This window comes from Oncorhynchus mykiss, chromosome 4, assembly GCF_057628025.1.
Source record: "Oncorhynchus mykiss isolate SJ-2025 chromosome 4, ASM5762802v1, whole genome shotgun sequence".
NCBI lineage: Eukaryota > Metazoa > Chordata > Actinopteri > Salmoniformes > Salmonidae > Oncorhynchus > Oncorhynchus mykiss.
Window position 1 is genome coordinate 27,382,501 of NC_143025.1, and position 26,568 is coordinate 27,409,068.

At 43.8% G+C, this 26,568-nt stretch overlaps 1 protein-coding gene across 1 annotated transcript in view; it reads left to right on the top strand.

Annotated features, from left to right (window-relative positions):
- The first annotated feature begins 6,263 nt into the window (after nucleotides 1-6,263).
- echdc2 (enoyl-CoA hydratase domain containing 2) overlaps nucleotides 6,264-26,568 on the top strand; it is a 41,559-nt gene continuing 21,254 nt past the window's right edge. The window contains exons 1-2 of the mRNA XM_090231678.1: nucleotides 6,264-6,492; nucleotides 25,302-25,352. Coding sequence (XP_090087804.1) covers nucleotides 6,414-6,492; nucleotides 25,302-25,352 — 130 coding nt within the window. The 5' untranslated portion in view covers nucleotides 6,264-6,413. The remainder of the gene's footprint in view (nucleotides 6,493-25,301; nucleotides 25,353-26,568) is intronic.

Here is a 26,568-nt window from a genome sequence, read left to right on the forward strand (position 1 = left end):
GCTCCAACAGTGCAGTAGTATCTAACAATTCACAATAATACACACAAATCTAAAAGTAAATGAATGGAATTAAGAAATATATAAATATTAGGACGAGCAATGTCATAGTGCCATTGACTAAAATACAGTAGAATAGAATACAGTATATACATATGAGATGAGTAAAGCAGTATGTGAACATTATTAAAGTGACTAGTGTTCCATTATTAAAGTGGCCAGTGATTCCAAGTATATGTATATAGGGCAGCAGCCTGTAAGGTGCAGGGTTGAGTAACCGGGTGGTAGCCGGCTAGTGATGGATATTTAACAGTCTGATGGCCTTGAGATAGAAACTGTTTTTCAGTCTCTTGGTCCCAGCTTTGACCTCGCCATCTGACCTCGCCATCTGGATGATAGCGGGGTGAACAGGCCGTGGCTTGGGTGGTTGATGATCTTGTTGGTCCTTGATGATCTTTTTGGCCTTGCTGTGACATCGGGTGCTGTAGGTGTCCTGGAGGGCAGGCAGTGTGCCCCCGGTAATGCGTTGGTGATGCACTACCCTCTGGAGAGCCCTGTGGTTGTGGGCGGTGCAGTTGCTGTACCAGGCGGTGATACATCTGTAAATGTTTTTGAGGGTCTTAGGGGCTAAGACAAATTTCTTCAGCCTCCTGAGGTTGAAGAAGCGCTGTTGCCTTCTTCACCACACTGTCTGTGTGGGTGACCATTTCAGATTGTAAGTGATGTGGACGACGAGGAACTGGAAGCTTTCAACCTTCTCTACTGCGGTCCCATCTATGTGGATAGGGACGTGCGCCCTGTGTAGTTTCCTGAAGTCCACGATCAGCTCCTTCATTTTTTTTATGTGGAGGGAGAGGTTATTTTCCTGGCACCACTCTGCCAGGGCTTTCACCTCCTCCCTGTAGGCTGTCTCGTCATTGTTGGCAATCAGGCCTACTACTGTTGTGGCGTCTGCAAACTTGATGCTTGAGTTGGAGGCGTGCGTGGCCACTCAGTCATGGGAGAACAGGGAGTACCGGAGGGGGCTGAGCCCGCACCCCTGAGGGGCCCCTGTGTTGAGGATCAGCGTGGCGGATGTGTTGTTACCTACCCTTACCACCTGGGGGCGGACCGTCAGGAAGTCCAGGATCCAGTTGCAGAGGGAGGTGTTTAGTCCCAGGGTCCTTAGCTTATTGATGAGCTTTGAGGGCACTATGGTGTTGAGCGATGAGCGCTGTGCTTTTTTGGTAAAACAGATTTAAGTTTCCTTGCATTAAAGTCCCCGGCTACTAGGAGCGCCACCCTGGGTGAGCTTTTTCTTGTTTACTTATGGCGGAATACAGCTTATTCAATGCGGTCTTAGTCCCAGCCTCAGTCTGTAGTGGTATGTAAACAGCTACGAAAAATATAGATGAAAACTCTCTAGGTAGATAATGTGGTCTACAGCTTATCATGAGATATTCTACCTCAGGCAAGCAATAGCTTGAGTCTTCCTTAGATATTGTGCACCAGCTGTTATTTATACAAATACATAGTCCGCCGCCCCTTGTCTTAACAGAAGCCACTGTTCTATCCTGCCAGTACAGCGTATAACCAGCAAGCTGTATGTTGATAGGGTCGTCATTCAGCCTTGACTCCATGAAGCATAAGATATTACAGTTTAAATGTCCTGTTGGTAGTTTAATCTTTTGTGTAGGTCATGTATTTGATTTTCCAGAGATTGCACGTTTGCTAGCAGAATGTAAGGAAGTGGGGGTTTATTCGATCGCCTAAGAATTCTCAGAAGGCAGCCCGCCCTTTGGCCCCTTTTTCTTCGCCTTCTCTTCACACAAATTATAGGGATCTGGGCCTGTTCCCGGGAGAGCAGTATATCATTCAAGTCGGGCTCGTCAGACTCGTTAAAGGGAAAAAAGGATTCTGCCAGTCCAGGGTTAGTAATCGCAGTCCTGATGTCCAGAAGTTATTTTCGGTCATAAGAGACAGTATCCGCAAAATTATGTACAAAATAAGTTACAAAATACATTACAAACAGCGCAAAGAAACAAACTAAAAACACAGTTGGTTGGGAACACGTAAAACGTCAACCTTCTTCTCTGGCGCCACACAAATCGAAGTGGGTCAAGGATGTCAGTTAACTCTAGTGACTCCCCATCCCGCATGCGGCAGCGTAATCATCGACTGATACTAATTAGCATAACGCAACGGACATAAATATTCATAGAAAATATTCCTATTCATGAAAATCACAAGTGAAATATATTGAGACACAGCTTAGCCTTTTGTTAATCACCCTGTCATCTCAGATTTTCAAAATATGCTTTACAGCCAAAGCTAGACAAGCATTTGTGTAAGTTTATCGATAGCCTAGCATAGCATTTTGTCCAGCTAGCAGCAGGTAACTTGGTCACGGAAATCAGAAAAGCAATCAAATTAAATCGTTTACCTTTGATGAGCTTCGGATGTTTTCACTCACGAGACTCCCAGTTAGATAGCCAATGTTAATTTTTTCCAAAAATATTATTTTTGTAAGCGAAATAGCTCCATTTGTTCTTCATGTTTGGCTGAGAAGTCGACCGGAAATTACGGTCAAGAAAACGGCTATGGCTACCTCTGTATTAAACGCGAGAGTCACTCTGAGAGTCATCAGGTGACCACTAACACAATGTAGCCGCTTACGACTATTCTTCAACATAAATGCGTAAAACTACGTCACAATGCTGTAGACACCTTGGGAAATACGTAGAAAAAGTAATCTGGTTGATAGCACATTCACTGCTCAATAGGAACGCATTGGAACGCAGAGCTTTCAAAACACGAGGCACTTCCGGATTGGATTTTCTTTCAGGCTTTCGCCTGCAATATCAGTTCTGTTATACTCACAGATAATATTTTTACAGTTTGGGAAATTTTAGAGTGTTTTCTATTCTAAGCTGCCAATTATATGCATATTCTAGCATCTTGTTCTAACAAAATATCCCGTTTACTTTGGGTACGTTATTTTTCCAAAAATGAAAATACTGCCCCCTAGTCACAAAAGGGTAAGGTAGAGGTGTTATGATCCTTAACTATCCTCTCAAAGCACTTCATGGTGACAGAAGTGAGTGCTACAGGGCAATAGTCATTTCATTAATTTCTTTATTGGGTACAGGAACAATGGTGAACATCTTGAAGCAAGTTGGGACAGCAGACTGGTATAGGGAGAGATTGAATATGTCCATAAACACTCCAGCCAGCCGGTCTGCGGATGCTCTGAGGACACAGCTAAGGATGCCGTCTGAGCTAGCAGTCTTGCGAGGGTTAACATGTTTAAATATCTTACCTACATCGGCCACAGAGAACGAGAGCCCACAGTCCTTGGGAGTGGGACACATCGGTGGCACTGTGTTATCCTCAAAACAGGCAAAGAAGGTGTTTAGCTTGTCTGGGAGCAAGACGTCAGTGTCCACGACGTGGCTGGTTTTCCCTTTGTAATTCGTGATTGTCTGTAGACCCTGCCACATACGTCTCATATCTGAGCTGTTGAGTTGCACTCCACTTTGTCTCTGTACTGATGTTTTGCCTGCTTGATTGCCTTATGGAGGAAATAACTATGCTGTTTGTATTCAACCATATTCCCAGTCACCATGCCATGGTTAAATGGACTGGGATATGTTTCGTATTGCGTCAGACAACAACATTGACGAATACGCTGATTCGGTGAGCGAGTTCATTAGAACGTGCGTTGAAGATGTCGTTCCCATAGCAACGATTAAAACATTCCCGAACCAGAAACCGTGGATTGATGGCAGCATTCACGTGAAACTGAAAGCCCGAACCACTGCTTTTAATCAGGGCAAGGTGACCGGAAACATGACCGAATACAAACAGTGTAACTATTCCCTCCGCAAGGCAATCAAACAAGCTAAGCGTCAGTATAGAGACAAAGTATAATCTCAATTCAACGGCTCAGACACAAGAGGTATGTGGCAGGGTCTACAGTCAATCACGGATTACAAAATGAAAACCAGCCCAGTCACGGACCAGGATGTCTTGCTCCCAGGCAGACTAAATAACTTTTTTGCCCGCTTTGAGGACAATACAGTGCCACTGACACGGCCCTCAACTAAAACATGCGGACTCTCCTTCACTGCAGCCGACGTGAGGAAAACATTTAAACGTGTCAACCCTCGCAAGGCTGCAGGCCCAGACAGCATCCCCAGCCGCGCCCTCAGAGAATGCGCAGACCAGCTGGCTGGTGTGTTTACGGACATATTCAATCAATCCCTATCCCAGTCTGTTGTTCCCACATGCTTCAAGAGGGCCACCATTGTTCCTGTTCCCAAGAAAGCTAAGGTAACTGAGCTAAACGACTACCGCCCCGTAGCACTCACTTCCGTCATCATGAAGTGCTTTGAGAGACTAGTCAAGGACCATATCACCTCCACCCTACCTGACACCCTAGACCCACTCCAATTTGCTTACCGATGACGATGCAATCTCAACCACACTGCACACTGCCCTAACCCATCTGGACAAGAGGAATACCTATGTGAGAATGCTGTTCATCGACTACAGCTCGGCATTTAACACCATAGTGCCCTCCAAGCTCGTCATCAAGCTCGAGACCCTGGGTCTCGACCCCGCCCTGTGCAACTGGGTACTGGACTTCCTGACGGGCCGCCCCCAGGTGGTGAGGGTAGGCAACAACATTTCCACCCCGCTGATCCTCAACACTGGGGCTCCACAAGGGTGCGTTCTGAGCCCTCTCCTGTACTCCCTGTTCACCCACGACTGCGTGGCCACGCACGCCTCCAACTCAATCATCAAGTTTGCGAACGACACAACAGTGGTAGGCTTGATTACCAACAATGACGAGACAGCCTACAGGGAGGAGGTGAGGACCCTCGGAGTGTGGTGTCAGGAAAATAACCTCACACTCAACGTCAACAAAACTAAGGAGATGATTGTGGACTTCAGGAAACAGCAGAGGGAACACCCCCCTATCCACATCGATGGAACAGTAGTGGAGAGGGTAGTAAGTTTTAAGTTCCTCGGCGTACACATCACAGACAAACTGAATTGGTCCACCCACACAGACAGCATCGTGAAGAAGGCGCAGCGCCTCTTCAACCTCAGGAGGCTGAAGAAATTCGGCTTGTCACCAAAAGCACTCACAAACTTCTACAGATGCACAATCGAGAGCATCCTGTCGGGCTGTATCACCGCCTGGTACGGCAACTGCTCCGCCCACAACCGTAAGGCTCTCCAGAGGGTAGTGACGTCTGCACAACGCATCACCGGGGGCAAACTACCTGCCCTCCAGGACACCTACACCACCCGATGTCACAGGAAGGCCATAAAGATCATCAAGGACAACAACCACCCGAGCCACTGCCTGTTCACCCCGCTATCATCCAGAAGGCGAGGTCAGTACAGGTGCATCAAAGCTGGGACCGAGAGACTGAAAAACAGCTTCTATCTCAAGGCCATCAGACTGTTAAACAGCCACCACTAACATTGAGTGGCTGCTGCCAACCCACTGACTCAACTCCAGCCACTTTAATAATGGGAATTGATGGGAAATGATGTAAAATATATCACTAGCCACTTTAAACAATGCTACCTAATATAATGTTTACATACCCTACATTATTCATCTCATATGTATATGTATATACTGTACTCGATACCATCTACTGCATCTTGCCTATGCCGCTCTGTACCATCACTCACTCATATATCTTTATGTACATATTCTTTATCCCCTTACACTTGTGTGTATAAGGTAGTAGTTTTGGAATTGTTAGCTAGATTACTTGTTGGTTATTACTGCATTGTCGGAACTAGAAGCACAAGCATTTCGTTACACTCGCATTAACATCTGCTAACCATGTGTATGTGACAAATAACATTTGATTTGATTTGATGCAGTGGTTCATGCTTTCAGTTTTGCGCGAATGCTGCCATCTATCCACAGTTTTTGGTTTGGGTAGGTTTTAATAGTCACAGTGGGTACAACATCCCCTATACACTTCCTGATGAACTCAGTCACCATGTCCGTGTATAATTCAATGTTATTCTCAGATGCTATATGGAAAATATCCAAGTCCATGTGATCAAAAGAATTTTGAAGCATAGATTCCGATTGGTCAGACCAGCGTTGAATAGACCTTAACATGGGTGATTCCTGTTTGAGTTTCTGCCTATAGGAGTCGTGATCTGATTTGCCAAAGGGAGGGCTGGGGAGGGCCTTGTAGGCATCTTGAAAAGGGGAGTAGCAGTGGTTGAGTGTTTTTCCAGAGCGAGTGCTACAATCATTGTGTTGATTGAAATTTCGTAGCATTTTCCTCAAATTTGCAGACTCGGGATGTGGTTTCCAGTTTGCTTAAAGTTCAGTGTGTGCACGCCTCCTGAGTCAGACTAGAAGTCAACTCCAAATACCTCTTCTCCGCCAGCCTATGGGGGCCATTCAATTATCCTGGGGTGCACGAACAAAGGATCCAATTCGGGAAAGTCGTATTCCTGGTCGTAATGCTGGTGAGTTACTGCCAGTCTGATATCCAAAAGTTATTTCCGGCTGTATTAACACAAACAACTTTCTGGGCTAATAATGTAAGAAATATCACACAAAAAAATACTGCAAAGTTGCTTAGGAGCTTGAAGCAGAGCTGTCGGCGCCATCTTGTTTTCTTTGGTGAGAATAAATAAAACCTAAAACCTATATATTAAAATATACAACTTTGTCATTCCCACTTCGGTAGGCTATGTCATAGGCAGTGCTTAATTTGACCTGGATCCTGCTGGAACAAGATCAGGCACCTCTCAGTTTTCGAACCGGAACCCATTTGCCAGGATCCTGTACAACACGTGGCCTGAAAAATAAAGTTCACTGTTTGCAAGGTAAAAATTCTAATAAAAGCAATCAGCGATGCCGTACTCACTCCAGAGTTGTACGTCATCATCATTTTTGTCCTTATAGAATCATATGGAATGGTGCTGGTGGTGCTGCAGCACCCCTGATACATTGAAATACATTTATAGAGCTATAGATTAACTTCCGTCTGTTCAGAAATAAATGAAATCATTCAGAATACTACACTAGGAGCAGGCCTATAGTTTAGCCACAGAGGATCAATAGCTTATTTTTCTTAAACAGCGTAGCAATGGAGTGTAGCCCAGTTACAAGGCATTGCCTACAGATGGGAACGCGAAGCAAATGTCAGTGAACAGCATGCAGCCAAAACAGGCCTTTCACAATATTTCAAATACAATCGTGGTATAGCACAGGTTGGAAAAGAAATAGCTCCTGCTGAAACAAAAATACTTACAGTGCATTAGGAAAGAATTCAGAACCGTTATCTTTTTCCACATTTGTTTATGTTACAGCCTTAAAATGTGTTCCTCATCAATCTACACATAATGCCCCATAATGACAAAGCAAAAACGGGTTTTTAGAAATGGTGGCAAATTTATAAAAAAATCTAAAACTGAAATAACACATTTATTGTCCATTTGGAAGACCATTTGCGACTAAGCTTTAACTTCCTGACTGATGTCTTGAGATGTTGCTTCAATGAATCCACATAATTTCCTGCCTCATGATGCCATTATTTTGTGAAGTGCACCAGTCCCTCCTGCAGCAAAGGACGCACACAACATGATGCTGCCACCCCCATGCTTCACGGTTGGGATGGTGTTCTTCGGCTTGCATAGTCTGGCTATTTTATGGCGGTTTTGGAGCAGTGGCTTCTTCCTTGCTGAATGGCCTTTCAGGTTGTGTCGGTATAAGACTGGTTTTACTGTAGATATACATACTTTGTACCTGTTTCCTCCAGCATCTTCACAAGGTGCTTTGCTGTTGTTCTGGGATTGATTTGCACTTTTCGCACCAAAGTACGTTCATTTCTAGGAGACAGAACACGTCTCCTTCCTGAGCATTATGGCGGCTGCGTGGTCCCATGGTGTTTATACTTGCACACTATTGTTTGTACAGATGAACGTGGTAGCTTCAGGCGTTTGGAAATTGCTCCCAATGATGAACCAGACTTGTGGAGGTCTTGGCTGATTTATTTTGATGTCAAGCAAAGAGGCACTGAGTTCGAAGGCAGGCAGTCACACCCTGACCTTAGAGAGCCTTTTTATTTCTCTATTTGGTTAGGTCGGGGTGTGATTTGGGTGGGAATTCTAGTTTTTCTATTTCTTTGTTGGCCGGGTATGGTTCCCAATCAGAGGCAGCTGTCTATCGTTGTCTCTGATTGGGGATCGTACTTAGGCAGCCCTTTTTACCACCTTAGATTGTGGGATCTTGTTTTTGTGTAGTGCCTGTGAGCACTCCAGACGTCACGTTTTCTGTTTTGTTGGTAAGTTTCATTTAAATAAACATGTGGAACTCTATGTATGCTGCGCCTTGGTCCGCTCATTTCAACGAGCGTGACACAGGCCTTGAAATACATCCACAGGTACACCACCAATTGACTCAAATGATGTCAATTAGCATATCAGAAGCTTCTAAAGCCATGACATCATTTTCAAGCTGTTTAAAGGCACAGTCAACTTAGTGTATGTAAACAATGCAGGTGTAGCAATGCAGGTGTAGAAGCACAGTGGCTAGGAAAAACTCCCTAGAATGGCCAGAACCTATGAAGAAACCTAGAGAGGAACCAGGCTATGAGGGGTGGCCAGTCCTCTTCTGCCTGTGCCTGGATGAGATTATAACAGAAGATGGACAAGATGTTCAAACGTTCATACATGACCAGCATGTTCAAATAATAATAATCACAGTGGTTGTAAAGGGTGCAACAGGTCAGCACCTCAGGAGTAAATGTCAGTTGGCTTTCATAGCCGAACATTCAGAGTATCTCTACCGCTCCTGCTGTCTCTAGAGAGTTGAAAAGAGCAGGTCTAGGACCAGGTAGCATGTCCAGTGAACAGGTCAGGCTTCCATAGCCGCAGGCAGAACAGTTGAAACTGGAGCATCAGCACGATCAGGTGGACTAGGGACAGCAAGGAGTCATCAGGCCAGGTAGTCCTGAGGCATGGTCCTAGGGCTCACGTCCTCCGAGAGAAAGAACGAGAATAAGAGAGAGCATACTTATATTCACACAAGACACCGGATAAGACAGGATAAATACTCCAGATATAACAGACTAACCCTAGCCCCCGACACATAAACTATTGCAGCATAAATACTTGAGGCTGAGACAGGAGGGGTCGGGAGACACTGTGGCCCCGTCTGACGACACCCCCCGGACAGGGCCAAACAGGCAGGATATAACCCCACCCACTTTGCCAAAGCACAGCCCCCACACCACTAGAGGGATATTTTCAACCACCAACTTACTACCCTGAGACAAGGCCAAGTATAGCCCACGAAGATCTCCCACATGGCACGAACCCAAAGGGGGTGCCAACCTGGACAGGAAGATCACGTCAGCGACTCAACCCACTCAAGTGACGCACCCCTCCTAGGGAAGGGATGGAAGAGCACCAGTAAGCCAGTGACTCAGCCCCTGTAATTGGGTTTGAGGCAGAGAATCCCAGCGGAGAGAGGGGAACCTGCCAGGCAGAGACAGCAAGGGCGGTTTGTTGCTCCAGTGCCTTTCCATTCACCTTCACACTCCTGGGCCAGACATACACTCAATCATAGGACCTACTGAAGAGATGGGTCTTCAATAAAGACGTAAAGATTGAGACCGAGTCTCCGTCTCTTACATGGATAGGCAGACCATTCCATAAAAGTGGAGCTCTGCTGGAGAAAGCCCTGCCTCCAGCTTTGCTTAGAATTCTAGGGACAGTAAGGAGACCTGCGTGTTGTGTAACTATGTACGGCAGGACCAAATCGGAAAGATAAGTAGGAGTAAGCCTATGTAATGCTTTGTAGGTCAGCAGTAAAACCTTGAAATCAGCCCTAGCGTTAACAGGAAGCCAGTGTAGAGAGGCTAGCACTGGAGTAATATGATCAAATTTGTTGGTTCTAGTCAAGTTTCTAGCAGGCGTGTTAAGCACTAACTGACATACACTCTGCTCTGACATACACTGTAAAATATGGGACCTTATATAGACAGATGTGTGCCTTTCCATATCCTGTCCAATCAATTGAATTTACCACAGGTGGACTCCAATGAAGTTGGCGAAACATCTCAAGGATGATCAATCAACTTCCAAATTAGCCCATTGAAAGAACAGCATTTTTTTTACAAACTAAAACGAGAGAGATAGGCTTTTGACAGGAGCGCATCGGCTATCGCCGGTGTGTGAGCTGCACATCATGGGGTGAGTCATTGATACTCGAAAGCTTTTAAAGGACTATAATTTCCTCTTCATATTGTAAAATATGTGTGTCTCCTCCACACACCTAGGCCTAGGCTATTGATTGATTTATGATCTCAGTTCGTCAGTGTCAAAGTATTTTTATTTTTTTTATTGAACCTTTATTTAAATAGACAAGTCAGTTAAGAACAAATTCTTATTTTACAATGACGGCCTACCCTGGCCAAACCCTACCCCACGACGCTGGGCCAATTGTGCGCCAGCCTGACATTTCTAAAATTTGTGCTGTATTAAAAAAGATTCTGCTGAAGTCTCCAGTCATGTAAAATGACATAGAATTGCATGACCACTACGCAAATGTGATGATATGCATGCAATGCTTTATTATAAAGGTGATGTTCTGGTACCTCAGAGCTCCCCAGGTTACCTCCCTCTCGTGCTCACTTTTAGTTTTGGCACCTCCTATTTACAAATTAAGCACTGGTCATAGGTTGAGTTAATTCTATTCTAACCCCATCCTAGTCCCAGCAGTGTTCTCTCTCCTGATTTACATTTAAATACCCATCCCTCAGCAGACCACCCCTTCCAGGGAATTACTGCATTCACTAGCTAGGTATCAAGTTGGAGAATTGCAGGAGGGTACCCACTGGGCACAGACGTCAAGTCAACGTCTATTCCACGTTGATTCAACGTAATTTCATGGACATGACTTGGAAACAATGTTGATTCAACCAGTGTGTGCCCAGTGGTTATTTACTACAATTCCTACCTGTAAAAAGCATTTTCCCCTTCTGATTGCAGGAAAAAACACCCATGGGAAAGGGGCTTAAGATTGCTGAACTGATGGATGTGAACCCACCATGGCACCATCATCATCATGGTGTCCCTCTGATCCTTATTATAGCAGCTCTGTCCTATTATAGAGCCTGATTCCTACTGGGACCTCCGACTCATTATCACAGAACTCCCCCTGGGTCCCCTCTACCTCACCCACCTCACTTCTTTCCTTCTCCACACGCGTACACACACACACGCACACACACGCACACGCACACACACACACACACACACACACACACACACACACACACACACACACACACACAGACAGACACCTCCCTGCTTGCCTCCCTCCCCCTCTGTTCTATTGCAGGTTGGCTCGTGTCGGCACCTTTCCAGATTTGGACGCATTTGATCGAGAATTCCCCACCTCAATCTCCTCAGTTCCCCTTCTTAGCACTCCCAAGGGCTCTCTGGATCTACTCTGGCAGGCGCCGCTCTCTCACGCACACGCACACACACACTCCTTTCTGCATCACTGAACCCTTAATGAGGTTCTAATCATGCCTCTCTCTCTCTCTGTCTTGCTCTCTCTCTTTCTGTGTCCCCCTCTCTCTTTCACTCTCCCTGTCAAGAGATCTTTCTCATAAAAAGATTCCTTAGTAACGTTAGCCTACTGTGTCTTTAGCCTATGTGTGTCTTCATTCTCATCCGTTTATGTTTGATTAATTCATGTCTGTCTCGTGAGTGAGTTCTTCAGCTACTATTGACATTTAGATCAAGCAATTTTTTTAATTAGCTGGTTGAATACAGTAAGACAACAGAAATGTTGCTAATTCCAGATATGATCCACAACAGTGTCACGTATACTCCCTCTCTGGTCCTCTAGGTCAAATTATTCACTCCTTAAACTTGCTTCCCAACTCCCAGTGCACATGTTTTAACAGAGTCCATCCAAAGCAAGTGCTTTGAAAAGAAATGAACAAAGAACTAAGCGAAGTACAGTTTATACTCTAGTTAAATAATCACCTTTTTATAATGCACATTGTCGAAGAAAAGTGTCAAATGAAATCACACGCCAGATTATAATGACTTTTATGGTATTTTCTTTCACCGATTTGAACCATATTCCCTCATGAAAATGTCACCCTCAGACCCAGAACAGACAACAACAAAAAGTCATTCCAGCCATGTCAGATGGAGCGAGAGACAGAGGTATAGAAGAGGTCCTGAGTGAAGAGGGGTAGGGCGCTGAGAGAAGGGCCTGAGAGTCTGGGTCAAAAATACTAAGATGAAAAGTAAACATTGCTGAGCTAGAAAGTCAGTGATGCCAGGAATATACTGTTGTGTGATGGATGAACTCTTGATGCAGTAGTGTGATGGATAGGCTGTGTATGCTATTCCAGTTACATTTACATTTTAGTCATTTAGCAGAGTGACTTACAGTTAGTGCATTTATTTTAAGATCGGTGGGACAACCACATATTTTAGTCATAGTAAGTACATAAAGTAGGCATCAGCAAAGTAGGTGCTAGTAGGGGGGAAAAAGTCAAGTGCGAGTGTTAGTCCACAAAAGGCACGTCTTTTGGGGGGGGGGGGGGGGTGCTGTGGGATTATTTAAGATACTCTTTGAAGAGGTAGGGTTTCAGATGTTTTTGGAAGATGGGCAGGGACTCTGCTGTCCTAGCTAGTTAGTTCCACAGTTGGGGTGTCAGGACAGAAAAGAGCTTTGACTGGATGAGCGGGAGCGGGGACAGTGGCAGAACGGAGTACTTGGGTTGGGGTGTCAGGTTTGAGCTTAGTCTGAAGGTAGGGAGGATCAGCTCCTCTTGCTGCTCTATAGGCAAGTACCATGGTCTTGTAGTGGATGCGAGCTTTGACTGGAAGCCAGTGGAGTGTGGTTGAACACAAGGAGGGATGTGGTGTTCTGGATAAATTGCAGGGGTTTGATGGCACAAGCGGGGTGCCTAGCCAACAGCGAGTTGCGGTAGCCTAGACGGGAGATACCTGAATTAGTACCTGAATTATGACCTGCTCCTGTTTGAGGTGGGGTCGTACTTTACGGATGTTGTAGAGCATGAACCTGCAGGTAGGGCTGTTACGGTGACCATATTACCGTCACAACGTGATGGTTCAGTCACAGTAACTAGGCTTCTCCAAGCTCTGATGCTGCTGATGGTCATTAGTAGCCTACCAAACGTGTTAACTGCCTGGTACTCAGCACTCTATTGTCCTTGTAATCACTCTGATGTCAATGCAAATGTTATTGAACACTTCATGAGAGCCCATGAGTTCATGTTGGGCAACATTTCTATAGGCTATGCAATTACTTGAGAAAACCTCTATTAAAAAGAGGAGGATTCCATCAGCTTTCTATAGGTTAGGCTTACTATATTTATCTATCAGCTTTCCTAATATTAAGCACATTGCTTATCTTTACAACAGGAGTATAGCCTACATGGCTGGCATGAAAATGAACCATGGGAAAAGCGCCCTCCATTTGCTATTTAAGTACATAGATGACATGCATTTTCCCCCTGTCCCTGTTTTGAGACATGATAATAGTCCATTCTAAATCAAAACAAATGTTACACATATATTATTTAGTAAATGTAAAGAGAAGATTCAATCAAGAATAGTCTTTCACTTGTGAATGATGTATTATCACTTGTGTGCAGTAAGGCAAGAAACAGCGCATTACTTTTTTTGGTGCACATTTTTCAAATCACAGCCGCACATCTCATGTAGCCTGGCCCATAGGCCTAAATGTTTTGAAAACATTTTAAAAAAACGCTAAAGTGTAATCCGCTTTACAACAGGTGTAGAGCCTAACTGGAATACATACGCAGCGCGTGAGTTTCAAGTTTGGGGAAGATCATTTTCACCATAAAAATCAACCTCTATAATGAAAGCATTTTATGCATAATCGCATTTGCATTCACTTATGATAATGGTGTTGGCCACTAATTGATTGCATTATGGAACATTGACGCTCATAGCCTCCTGCTGTGTGCACATTGCTGCGCTTATAATGTGAAGAAATATCCTAATAGTTTATCAACATTTTAAGCTAAATGTTCTGATCTGTGGCGTCAGCTTCCTTAATTAAAAAAATAATAATAATTTTACGCTAGTGGTTGTGTTCAATTGGGATATATTGCATCCCACAACTGTCCCAGACTATGTTTGGAATATTTATTTATAGCACAGAATATAATAGGTAAACTTTTGTACTATAGGGGATAGTAGATTGACATAGGCTAATGCTTTTTCGGAGCACGCAGCCGGGAGAAGGAAATTATAATATTCAGCCCAAGGGCACAACAGCCACTGGCCAAAAAAGGCAGTGATTTTTTGGATGGTCATGACGGCCACACAAAGGGGATGCTGCCAGAAAATTTTAGGCATTATCAAGTTCTTGTTAAATTGTGAATGAGAGACTGATGAAGTGTGTGCAGCCTGTGCAAAAAAAAAAGCAGAGCTCATGCCTTCCATGTAACTTTTTCAAATCATTAGAGTTGTATCTTGCAGCCTTAGAATGTATTAAAAAATCAAAACATATAGCCCAAAATTGTCACGGTTCTCTTGCGGTGAAGGAGAGTCAGACCAAAATGCGGCATGGCTATTGCGATCCATGTTTAATGAAACAAAGTAAACACGAATCAAATACAAAAACAATAAACGTAACATGAAAACCGAAACAGCCTAATACTGGTGCAAAGTAACACAGAGACAGGAACAAGAACAATCACCCACAAAACCCAACACCAAACAGGCTACCTAAATATGGTTCCCAATCAGAGACAATGACGAACACCTGCCTCTGATTGAGAACCATATCAGGCCAAACATAGAACTAGACAAACTAGACATGTAACATAGAATGCCCACTCAACTCACACCCTGACCAACCAAAACATAGAAACATACAAAGCAAACTATGGTCAGGGTGTGACAAACGTTTATCACAACTAAAGTTACATTAATAACTCTAAATTAAGCATATAGGAGGACCTGTTTCTTTGTCAACCACTCAACACAGAATAGCCGCATGTGTGCACTCCTTCAAATCATTTGGAGAAAACATCCTTTATATTTTATTCAGCTATGTTCAATTGTGTTACTGTAAGCCAGGAGATGCTAAATGTGTTTATGTTAATGGCCAATTACCGCGAGACCAGCAATTATTTGCTTGACAATCACCGGCTGACAAAACTTAATGACTGACACAGCCCTTACCTGCAGGAGCGAGTTATTACTTTGATGTTTGCAGAGAACGACAGGGTGTTGTCCTGGGTCACGCCAAGGTTCTTTGCACTCTGGGATGGGGATACTGTGGAGTTGTCAACAACGAGGTGTAGTCTACATATAGTGGGCATTTATAATGGTGAGCATAAAACACCCACACACTCAGCTAAAACGCAGCTAAGATGGCACCTCTGAGGGTTTCACATCTGGACTCACAATATGGTGTGTGCGAGTGAGTGTGCATTTGTGTGTGTGTGTGTGTGTGTGTGTGTGTGGTGTGTGTTTTTGCTTAGACTGCACCGAGCATCCTGGCAGTGCACTCACTGTAAAGTTTCCTGCCTGTCCCCCCCCCCCCCCCCCCCCCCTCTCTCTCTCTGTCTCAGTGAGTAGAAACAACTAGAGCCCAAACACACACCTCTGGCCCACTTCCCCCCCCCCCTCTCTCCCTCTAGCTCTCTCTCTCCATCTCTATCTATCTACCTCTTTCTTTTTTTCTCTCTCGCTCTCTCTCTCACTCTCTGATCAGACTACTGGAGCTGCAAACATGCTAATTCTAACCTCATTATAGTAATTCATACAAATGACTGTATATAATGCACCACTCCAGACTACCACCATTATTGTTGCTCCCTTAAAAGGATCCAACCCTTTTTTTCAATTTTCGCCTAAAATGACATACCCAAATCTAACTGCCTGTAGCTCAGGACCTGAAGCAAGGATATGCATATTCTTGATACCATTTGAAAGGAAACACTTTGAAGTTGGTGGACATGTGAAATTAATGTAGGAGAATATAACACAATAGATCTAGTAAAAGATCATACAAAGAAAAAAACGTGTTTTCTTTGTACCATCATCTTTTGAAATGCAAGAGAAAGGCCATAATGTATTATTCCAGCCCAGGTGCTGGAAGATTTTGGCCACTAGATGGCAGCAGTGCATGTGCAAAGTTTTAGACTGATCCAATAAACCACTGCAAATCTGTTAAAAATGTTGTATCAAGACTTCCCAAATGGGCCTAATTGGTTTATTAATACATTTTCAAGTTCATAATTGTGCACTATCTTTCACACCCTGATCAGTTTCACCTGTCCTCATTATTGTCTCCACCCCCTCCAGGTGTCGCTTATTTTCCCCAGTGTATTTACCCCTGTGTTTCCTGTCTCTCTGGGCCAGTGTATTTACCCCCGTGTTTCCTGTCTCGCTGTGCCAGTTCGTCTTGTATGTTGGTCAAGTCAACCAGCGTGTTTTTCCCGTACTCCTTTTGCTATTCTCTTTTTGCTAGTAGTCCCGGTTTTGATGCCTGCCTGAGTCTGGACTTCTTTCCCGCCTGCCTGATCATCCTGCCTGGCCTGACCTTGATTCTGTCTGCCCTTCAGTACCTTTTGGACTCTGAACTGGTTTTGACCATTTTTTGCCTGTCCACGACCATTCTCTTGCCTTCCCCTATTGGATTAATACATATTGTAAGACTCCAACCATCTGCCTCCTGTGTCTACATCTGGGTCTCGCCTTGTGTCATGATACTATCCTCAAACAATGGCATGGTATTCTTTCACTGTAATAGCTACTGTAAATTCGACAGTGCAGTTAGATTAACAAGAATTTAAGCTTTCTGCCCATATCAGATATGTCTATGTCCTGGGATTTTTTTTTTGTTACTTACAACCTCATGCTAATCACATTGGCCTACCATCCCACAGGGGGATACAGATCCCGTAGAGGTTAATCATCACTGTCCTACTTCTCCCTCTTCCTTTATTGCTCTCTTTCTTTCTTTCTTTCTTTCTTTCTTTCTTTCTTTCTTTCTTTCTTTCTTTCTTTCTTTCTTTCTTTCTTTCTTTCTTCCTGCCTGAATCACACATATGTACACACCTTTAGAAAAAAACAAAGGCTGTCCCCGTAGGAGAACCCTTTGAATAACCCCTTTTAGTTCCAGGTAGAACCCTTTTGGTTCCTGGTAGAACTCATTTGGGTTCCATGTAGAATGCTTTTAGAATATTTTTTCTGTGAGTGCACACACACTGACACACACACACACACACACAAACACACACACACATGCACTGAGTATACCAAACATTAGGAACACTTTTCAACTATTGAGTTGGGCACCAAAGCCCCCCCTTCTGCCTTCTGAACAGCCTCAATTCGTTGGGGCATGGTGTCATGACGTTGCCCTCTTTGGGTACAGCGAGCACTATCCCCCTCTCTCTGTCTCCTACACTCAGGCGGCTGCGACCTTAGGTCGTAAATTCCTGGAGGAGATTATCTCATCATGGCCACAGTATAGAGAGAGAGTGAGTTTTCATAGAGAGAACAAAGGAATTTCTTCCACCTCACATAACTTGAGGTTCGAACAACATTTATGTTCTTTAGAAGGTATAAAAGATCGGTGAAGAATCCAGCTACGAACTGGTCCGTTTGGTACAATTTTGTGAAACTCATAGGAGACAACAGGGCCACATTACTATAACACTTTTTATATAATAGCCTAGGTTTACATCTAATTGTTGTATAAGATGAATGAGTGAGGATGATACTGTTTGTGAAATTGTGCAATGAGATTTTGGACTGTTTAATGAAGGAAACTCCAATTCCCTTTGGAGTTGAACTAAATCAGAGGACCGCCCATAAGCACAGTTAGGATCTGGCGTCATGAGACAGCCTTTTTCTGCTCTTTAGAATAAAACCCCCACCTTGAGAATTTCTCAACAGACCATGTTTCTCTCAATTACGAAAGGACAAAGGTTGCAGACCAGCTTACCTCGATAACGAGAGGGCCAAGGTTTGAGACCAGACTGCTGAGTCTTTTAACCATCCCACGTGGTTAAACTCTTAGAATATCGATACCGACAGAATAAGAACAAGTCTTTGATATTAATTACTAGTCTGCAGCTAGGAATTCGGTATCATTGAACATGAAGACTGACAACCGCCGAAACATCTATTCTATAACGACATGAATGAATGTTACTCTGAACTATCCATTCTAACCACGACAGACAGAGAGAGAGGGCGGACAGACTCTTCAACAGAAACAAACTTTTCAACAGAGATCCCGACGACACACTGAGCGTAAATATATATATATTAATTGCAATTGTTCCCGAATGAGTGAGCGTTCATGTGCAAAGGATTAGCATTTCAATTGTTATAATTATCAACTTTGTAGTGTTATCGATCTACCCCCATTTCCCTTTGGTCTAACAAGTCGCCATGCCGGTATAGCCCACTAGGGCACATTCCCCTATCATTTATTGTAACCATATTTACTTTGTTTGTTTGTACACTTCTGTGATTGTTTAGTTAGTTAATAAATAAATGATTGAGACAATTGATGTATGGATGACTCATAGTAAAGGCTGGGTTCGTGCAGATCAACAATTTACGACATTCGGAATGAGACTAACGTGAGGTAAAATAAATAATTAATAAACTAAGAAGACTAATTGATCAGATATTAAAATATCTGAAAAGTTGTATAAGGAAAATTATAACTTTGTTATCTGAATATTTTCCTTGGTGCCCCGACTTCCTAGTTAATTACATTTGCCTGATTAGTTAATCACGAAATGCTAATTACAGAGAATCTTTGATAAAAACTAAAAGTCTTCAGTTAATGATAGTAAAGACACGACAATGGACTCTGCAGTCAATCAAATGTTGAACATTTGAACATAAAACCATTTTTACATCAGCCGATGTCACAAAGTGCTATGCAGAAACCCAGCCAAAAAACCCAAACAGCAAGCAATGCAGATGGAGAAGCACGGTGGCTAAGCAATACTCCCTAGGCTCCGAGGGGTGGCCAGTCCTCTTCTGGCTGTGCCAGGTGGAGATTATAACAGTACATGGCCAAGATGTTCAAACGTTCATAGATGACCAGCCGGGTAAAATAATAATAATCACAGTGGTTGTAGAGGGTGCAACAGGTCAGCACCTCAGTAAATGTCTGAGTAAATGTCAGTTAGCTTTTTGTAGCCGATCATTCAGAGTTAGAGACAGCAGATGCCGTAGAGAGAGAGAGTCGAAAACAGCAGGTCCGGGACAAGGTTGCACGTCCGGTGAACAGGTCAGGGTTCCATAGCCGCAGGCAGAACAGTTGAAACTGGAGCAACAACACAACCAGGTGGACTGGGGACAGCAAGGAGTCATCAGGCCAGGTATGAGGCATGGTCCTAGGGCTCAAGTCCTCCAAGAGAAGAGAGAAAGAGAGAGAGAGAGAGAGAGAGAGATCATAATTACATTTGCACAGGACACCAGATACGACAGGAGAAATACTCCAGATATAACAGACTGACCCTAGCCCCCCGACACATAAACTATTGCAGCATAACTGGAGGCTGAGACAGGAGGGGTTCGGAGACACTGTGGCCCTGTCCGATGATACCCCCGGGCAGGGCCAAACAGGCAGGATATAACCCCACCCACTTTAACCCCACCCACCCCACGGCATGAACCTGAGGAGGGCACCAAACCTGGACAGGAAGATCATGTCAGTGACTCAACCCACTCATGTGACGCACCCCTCCTAGGGACTGGATGGAAGAGCACTGGTAAGCCAGTGACTCAGCCCCATTAATAGGGTTAGAGGCAGAGAATCCCGGGTGGAGAGAACCGGTCAGGCAGAGACAGCAAGGGCGGTTCTTCGCTCCAGTGCCTTTCCGTTCACCTTCACACCCCTGGGCTAGACTACACTCAATCATAGGACCTACTGAAGAGATGAGTCTTCAATAAAGACTTAAAGGTCTAGACCGAGTCTGCGTCACTCACATGGATAGGCAGACCATTCCATAAAAACTGAGCTCTATTGGAGAAAGCCCTGCCCCCAGCTGTTTGCTTAGAAATTCCAGAGACAATAAGTAGGCCTGTATTTGTGACTGTAGCATATGTGTAGGTATGTACGGCAGGACCAAATGGGAGAGCTAGGTAAGAGCAAGCCCATGTAATGCTTTGTAGGTTAGCAGTAAAACCTTGAAATCAGTCTTAGCCTTAACAGGAAGCCAGTGTAGAGAGGCTAGCGCTGGAGTAATATGATAAAAATTGTGGGTTCTAATCAAGATTCTAGCAGCCGTGTTTAGCACTATCTGAAGTTTATTTAGTGCTTAATCCGGGTAACCCGGAAAGTAGAGCATTGCAGTAGTCTAATCTAGAAGTGACAAAAGCATGGATTAACTTTTCTGCATCATTGTTGGACAGAAAGTATCTGATTTTTGCAATGTTACAAAAATTGAAAAATGCTCAATTGAAACTATTGTTTAACCAAGATTAATTGTCAGATCCAACAGAAGATATCTTTGTTTCTTGGGACCTAGAATAAGCATCTCTGTTTCGTCCGAGCCTAAAAGTAAAATTTTTGCCGCAATCCACTTCCTTATGTCTGAAACACAAGCTTTCAGGGAGGGCAATTTTGGGGCTTCACCATGTTTCATTGAAATGTACAGCTGTGTATCGTCCGTATAGCAGTAAAAGTTAACATTATGTTTCCAAATGACATCACCAAGAGGTAGAGTATATAGTGAAAACAATAGTGGTCCTAAATCGGAACCTTGAGGAACACCGGAAGAAACAGTTGATTTATCAGAGGACAAACCATCCACAGAGACAAACACATATCTTTCCCAAAGAGAAGATCTAAACCAGGCCAGAACTTGTCAGTGTAAACCAATTTGGGTTTCCAATCTCTCCAAAAGAATGTGGTGATCGATGATGTCAAAAGCAGCACTAAGGTCTAGGTGCACAAGGACAGATGCAGAGCTTCGGTCTGATGCCATTAAAAGGTAGTTTACCACCTTCACGAGTGCAGTCTCAGTGCTATGATGGGGTCGAGGTGTCGAAAGCGTTCCACAGGGATGCTGGCCCATGCTGACTCCAATGCTTCCCACAGTTGTGTCATGTTGGCTGGATGTCCTTTGGGTGGTGGACCATTCTTGATATACACAGGATACCGAGCAGCGTTGCACACACACACACACACACACACACACACACACACACACACACACACACACACACACACACACACACACACACACACACACACACACACACACGCGTACGTAGCGGACATGAGTCGGGCTCATGGTCTTTTGATGAGGTAACCCTGCATGCGACTTCAAAATCATTGTCATCCTCGGCCCAAGACGTTGGTTTCTTCCTTGTGAGACCGGGGTTCATATCTGGCCTGTGACACACAGACATGCACACAGCACACATAAGAGCTAGCAGAGTGTGTGGCTCAGAGCTGAACAGAGCAGGGTCAGGTAGGGTGCTGGAGGCAGCAGCTAAAAACCATTTTACCGATCAATACAAGAGAAGAACAAGATAAAGGAGAGGAGGAGATACAAGTCTGTGTTTCCCTTCCTCCTCTATATGAGCCTCCCTCATTCCTCCTCCCGAGATGCTTCGCTATCGATTTGACATGAGAGCAGGCAGGGTGAATGAGCTGATGTGTGTATGTGTGTGTCCAAGTGTTTGTGTGTAATACAAATTAAATACTTTGAAGCTCGTACCATTCCAATCATTTTCTTGAAATAACAGTTTACTGACGCAGCTACCACCCTTCTCCTTTCCTCCCTGAGGGCCCAACAGGACAGTTGACATCCCAAATCACTGGTATGACTGACCCAAATCACCCACAAACTCCCTGCCCTGCCCTGCCTGGGTTAGAATAGAAGCAAACCCTCAGCATACTACCCAGATTACATGGAACTCCCTCAGCAATCACAGCAGTTGTCAAGAGGCCCGGACCCTTATAGCGTAGGAGGTATGCCACTGGGCAAAGACGTCAATTCAACATTGGTTCAATGTAATTTCATTGAAATGACGTGGAAACAACATTGGTTGATTCAACCAGTGTGTGCCCAGTGGGATGGCCATACTTGTCCTGCAAGGTTGCTGGTTCAAATCCCATGCTTGCCGATTCCCCTACAGTGGTTGCATAGATGTAGTGTATTGTAATTGATGGCATGCATCTGACAGGTATGACAGCAGTTGGTTGCAGCTTAGGACACATGCCTTATTGACCTCCAAATAGGTTAACCCTCTCTTCCAATACAATACACACTCAGACTTAAATAATCTTAACTCAAATTTGGCATAAATGTAAACTTGGTAGGCATAGGCTAGGCTAATGCAATGCCTACACTCTTATTCCCATAGGATGAGTATTTTGGGTTCCATGTAGAACCCTCTACATGGAACTCAAAAGGGTTCTACTTGGAACCAAAAGGGTTCTTCTTGGAACCAAAAGAGTTATTTCTGGAACCAAAAAGTGTTCTTCAAAGTGTTCTCCTATGGATCCAGCCGAAGAAGAGTGTACTGCTGCGCTAGGCTAACAGTGCATGCAAATCAGCAAAAGAACTTAGCATAACTCTTCTCACTCTGTTTCTCTCCCTCTGGCCCAGTAGTAGATAACTGACCAGGTTTCCATGGTGATCTAGAGACTGACACCAGGTAGCCCAAAGGTCGGTTTCATCTTACCATTCAAATGCATTGTATGCAGCCAGAAATGCACTCCTATCCCTCGTGGACCGGTTCGTACCTAAAACATTCTCCATTCAGGCTGCAAAGGCGTCGATTTTCTCCTTAAATCAATGTAATGATGAGAAGGCAGAAAATAACAGGGAAAAAAATGCATACTTTCTCCTTAATCTGCAAAATTGTAATTATTCGCCTACCTCCTCATGCCTTTTGCACACAATGTATATAGACTCTCTTTTTTTTCTACTGTGTTATTGACTTGTTAATTGTTTACTCCATGTGTAACTCTGTGTTGTCTGTTCACACTGCTATGCTTTATCTTGGCCAGGTCGCAGTTGCAAATGAGAACTTGTTCTCAACTAGCCTACCTGGTTAAATAAAGGTGAAATAAAAAAGTAAAAAAATGTACTAGTGGAATATGGTGGAGAGCTCTTAACCATTCAACTGCGCCTAATATAATACCTTACTTTGTGGATTGGAAGACTGACAGCCATGTAACTGAACACATTTACATTAAGCTTTGAATAAGGATCCAAGCAGCGGTGCGCATGTTCTATTTGGGCCAATTCCTTATATACTAGTGCAAAGTTGATTTAGCGAAGCCTACACCATCATTTACATCATTTCTATAAGGTAGGCCATTATTTATTTTGCTTGTGCTTGATGGTGTAGGCCTATTGTAGGTGTTAGGTGCAGTGATTCAGTATGATGTGTGAGTTAGCCTATTCCTGTAGGTTCTCTCCAGCTGTATCCAGCTCTCTGGTAGAACTCAGATTGAGGTGTGGGAGTCCAGCATAATATGCTACATCACATACTACAGCCGACTGTAAACCGCTTGTGTATGTGTGTGTGTTTGGTTTTACTGTCCTTGTGGGTAGCCTAGCGGTTAAGAGCGTTGGTGAAAAATCTGTCTATGTGCACATGAGCAACACACTTAACCCTAAATGTAAGTCGCTCTGGATAAGAGCCTCTGCTAAATGATAACAAAAATGTAAAGTCCTAACAAGGATAGTAAAACGAAGAAAATTCGGACAAGTGGGAACGTATTGTCTGTTCCCACAAGGAAAAAGGCTATGTTAGGGAAAATAGGATTTTGAATGAGAATAAATTGTTTGGTCCCCACAAGGATAGCAAAACAAACTTGTGTGTGTGTGAGAGACAGCCATCAGTAAGCAAGTTGAAAGAAGGAGAACTGTCACGTTCTGACCTTAGTTATTTTGTTATGTCTTTGTTTTAGTATGGTCAGGGTGTGAGTTGGGTGGGTTGTCTCTGTTAGTTTTTCTATGATTTGCTATTAATGTGCTTGGCCTGGTTGTCAATCGTTGTCCCTGATTGAGAACCATATTTAGGGAGCCTGTTTTCTATTGTGTTTCGTGGGTGATTGTTTTCTGTTTTCTGTTGTGTGTCTGCTGCACCAGCCAGAACTGTTTTCTGTCGTTTCTCTTTGTCCTTTTCGTGTTCATTTAATAAATATGGACACATACCACGCTGCACCTTGGTCCTCACCTTCTTCCACCGACGACGGCCATGACAAGAACATCTCCATGATCTCTCTGCTGTAATTATCACAATTTAAAATGCTAATTTCCACTCTCCCGCAGGTTCCCAAACAGTGTGTGAGACTAAATTGCTCGTCATAGCGGGCCACTAACGGCGAATGACTGCCTCTGCTCTTTCATTACACCTATTGATGGTGAATTATGATCACTGTTGATACAATAAGCAATTTATGCCAGAAACTCAACTGTTCAGGGTTCATTCAAGCCCACTGGAGTCAATAGAAGCAGAGAGATGGTTATTGTTGTGTCTTAGTAAAGTATTTTTCCTAATGTAATCGCCCTGTATCTAAGGGTACTACTGCCTCTGCCAAGAGGTTCAGGCTTTTATGACACAGACAGTAGTGCGCTCACACCACAACCATAGGGTTGCTGGTTCAAGATCTGAGTGTGTCAGGTGGGTGTTCTGAGAGAGAGAGTGTGTAGCTGCTTATAACCCGTGGGTCTGGCTAACTGCTATTGTATAGTGTGTGAGATACCCAGGGTGCACTTGGGGAGCGGTAATGCGTGTACACACACACACACACACACACACACACACACACACACACATCCTGCTGGTGTGAGTCGGACACCATGGAGAGTTATGATGGTATAATGATTACATTGAGTCAACAGTCAACATGATCTAACAGCCCAGCATAGCAACACCACAACACGAGAGGTGTTCAATACAGAGGGCCGGGGGGAGAGAGAGTGAGAGACAACAAATACACACATTACTTATTCACCTCTCACTAAAATACGCTACGTGTTTGGAACTATGGCAGTGATGTTGATACAGTATGTCTGTGTGTTCACTAGTGTGTAACATGCAAACATACATTTCCCTTCATGGGAGAGAATAGTTTAAGTTTAAAGGATATTTTGAATTGATTTGTGTATAACTCATAAATTAGAGGAGGAAAATTCTAGAGTCAATAAAGAGTGAAAGATGAAAGATGTGAATAGAGAAATAACATTAATGACGAGACCTTTCAACCCTGCCCACCCCTCTGTGCCTTACAGGTCTACACTACTCACAATCACAAGAGCCGGCAGAGAGCCAGAGAAACACAGGTGAGCTTCTCTTCACATCAGAGATCAACCACTGGTTTAAACCACTGTAGGTGAGCTTCTCTTCACATCAGAGATCAACCACTGGTTTAAACCACTAGGTGATCTTCCTCTGTCTCAGGCAAGGTGGAGCTGGGACTTTGACTCAGGGTTGTGAAAGGGTTAATGTAACATGTTCATGGCAGAATTCAAATAATCTGTGGAGAGCTGGATTATATAACAGGACCTTCATAGGGCTAATTTAATCCTAACACCTAACTACTATCTCGTTGCACAGAAACACATTGAATGAAAATATAAACGTAACATGTAAATTGTTGGTCCCGTGTTTCGTGAGCCAAAATAAAAGATCCCAGAAAAGCTTATTTCTCTCAAATTTAGGGCACAAATTTGTTTACATCCTTGTTAGTGAGCATTTTATCCTTTGTCAAGATCATCAACCTGACAGGTGTGGCATATCAAGAAGCTGATTAAACATCCTGATCATTACACAGGTGCACCTTTTTCTGGGGACAATAAAAGGCCACTTTGAAATGTGCAATTTTGTCACACAACACAATGCCACAGATGTCTCAAGTTTTGAAGGAGCGTGCAATTGGAATGCGTAGGAGTATTTCTGCCTGTAATAATGCCATTTTGTGGGAAAAACAGATTCTCATTGGGTGGGCCTGGCTCCCCAGTGGGTTGGCCTGGCTGCCAAGTGGTTAAAACTATGCTCTTCCAGGCCAACCTGTAGGACTTAATTAATGTATTTCAATTGACTGATTTCCTTAAATGAACTGTAACTCAGCAAAATCTTTTAAATTGTTGCATGTTGCATTTATATGTTTGTTTAGTATAGTTGCTTAGAAGAGAAAACAGGCTGTCAGGCAGGCCTGGAATTTCGTGATATTAGGGGCAAGGCCATTTGGTGTTCAAGAGGTGCCCAATCTCCCAGGGCACCAAGGCCAGCTGCTCGGGCACCAAAGCCATTAACCAAAATAGCCAATTAAATTGATTTGAAAACCGAAATACACAAGCTATTCTGTTAAGAAAAACATAAGTGTATGTAAATGTAGGCCTATATAAATAATTAGCCTACATATCAATGTGTAGGTGATAGCCTATGCTGACATGAGGGAGGCACCTGAACATTTTTATGGCCACACAAGGAGGCATGATCGTCAATGCCAAAGGGAAATTTGAGGCCTGCAGTCAGGTTAACCTTGCCAGTAGTACT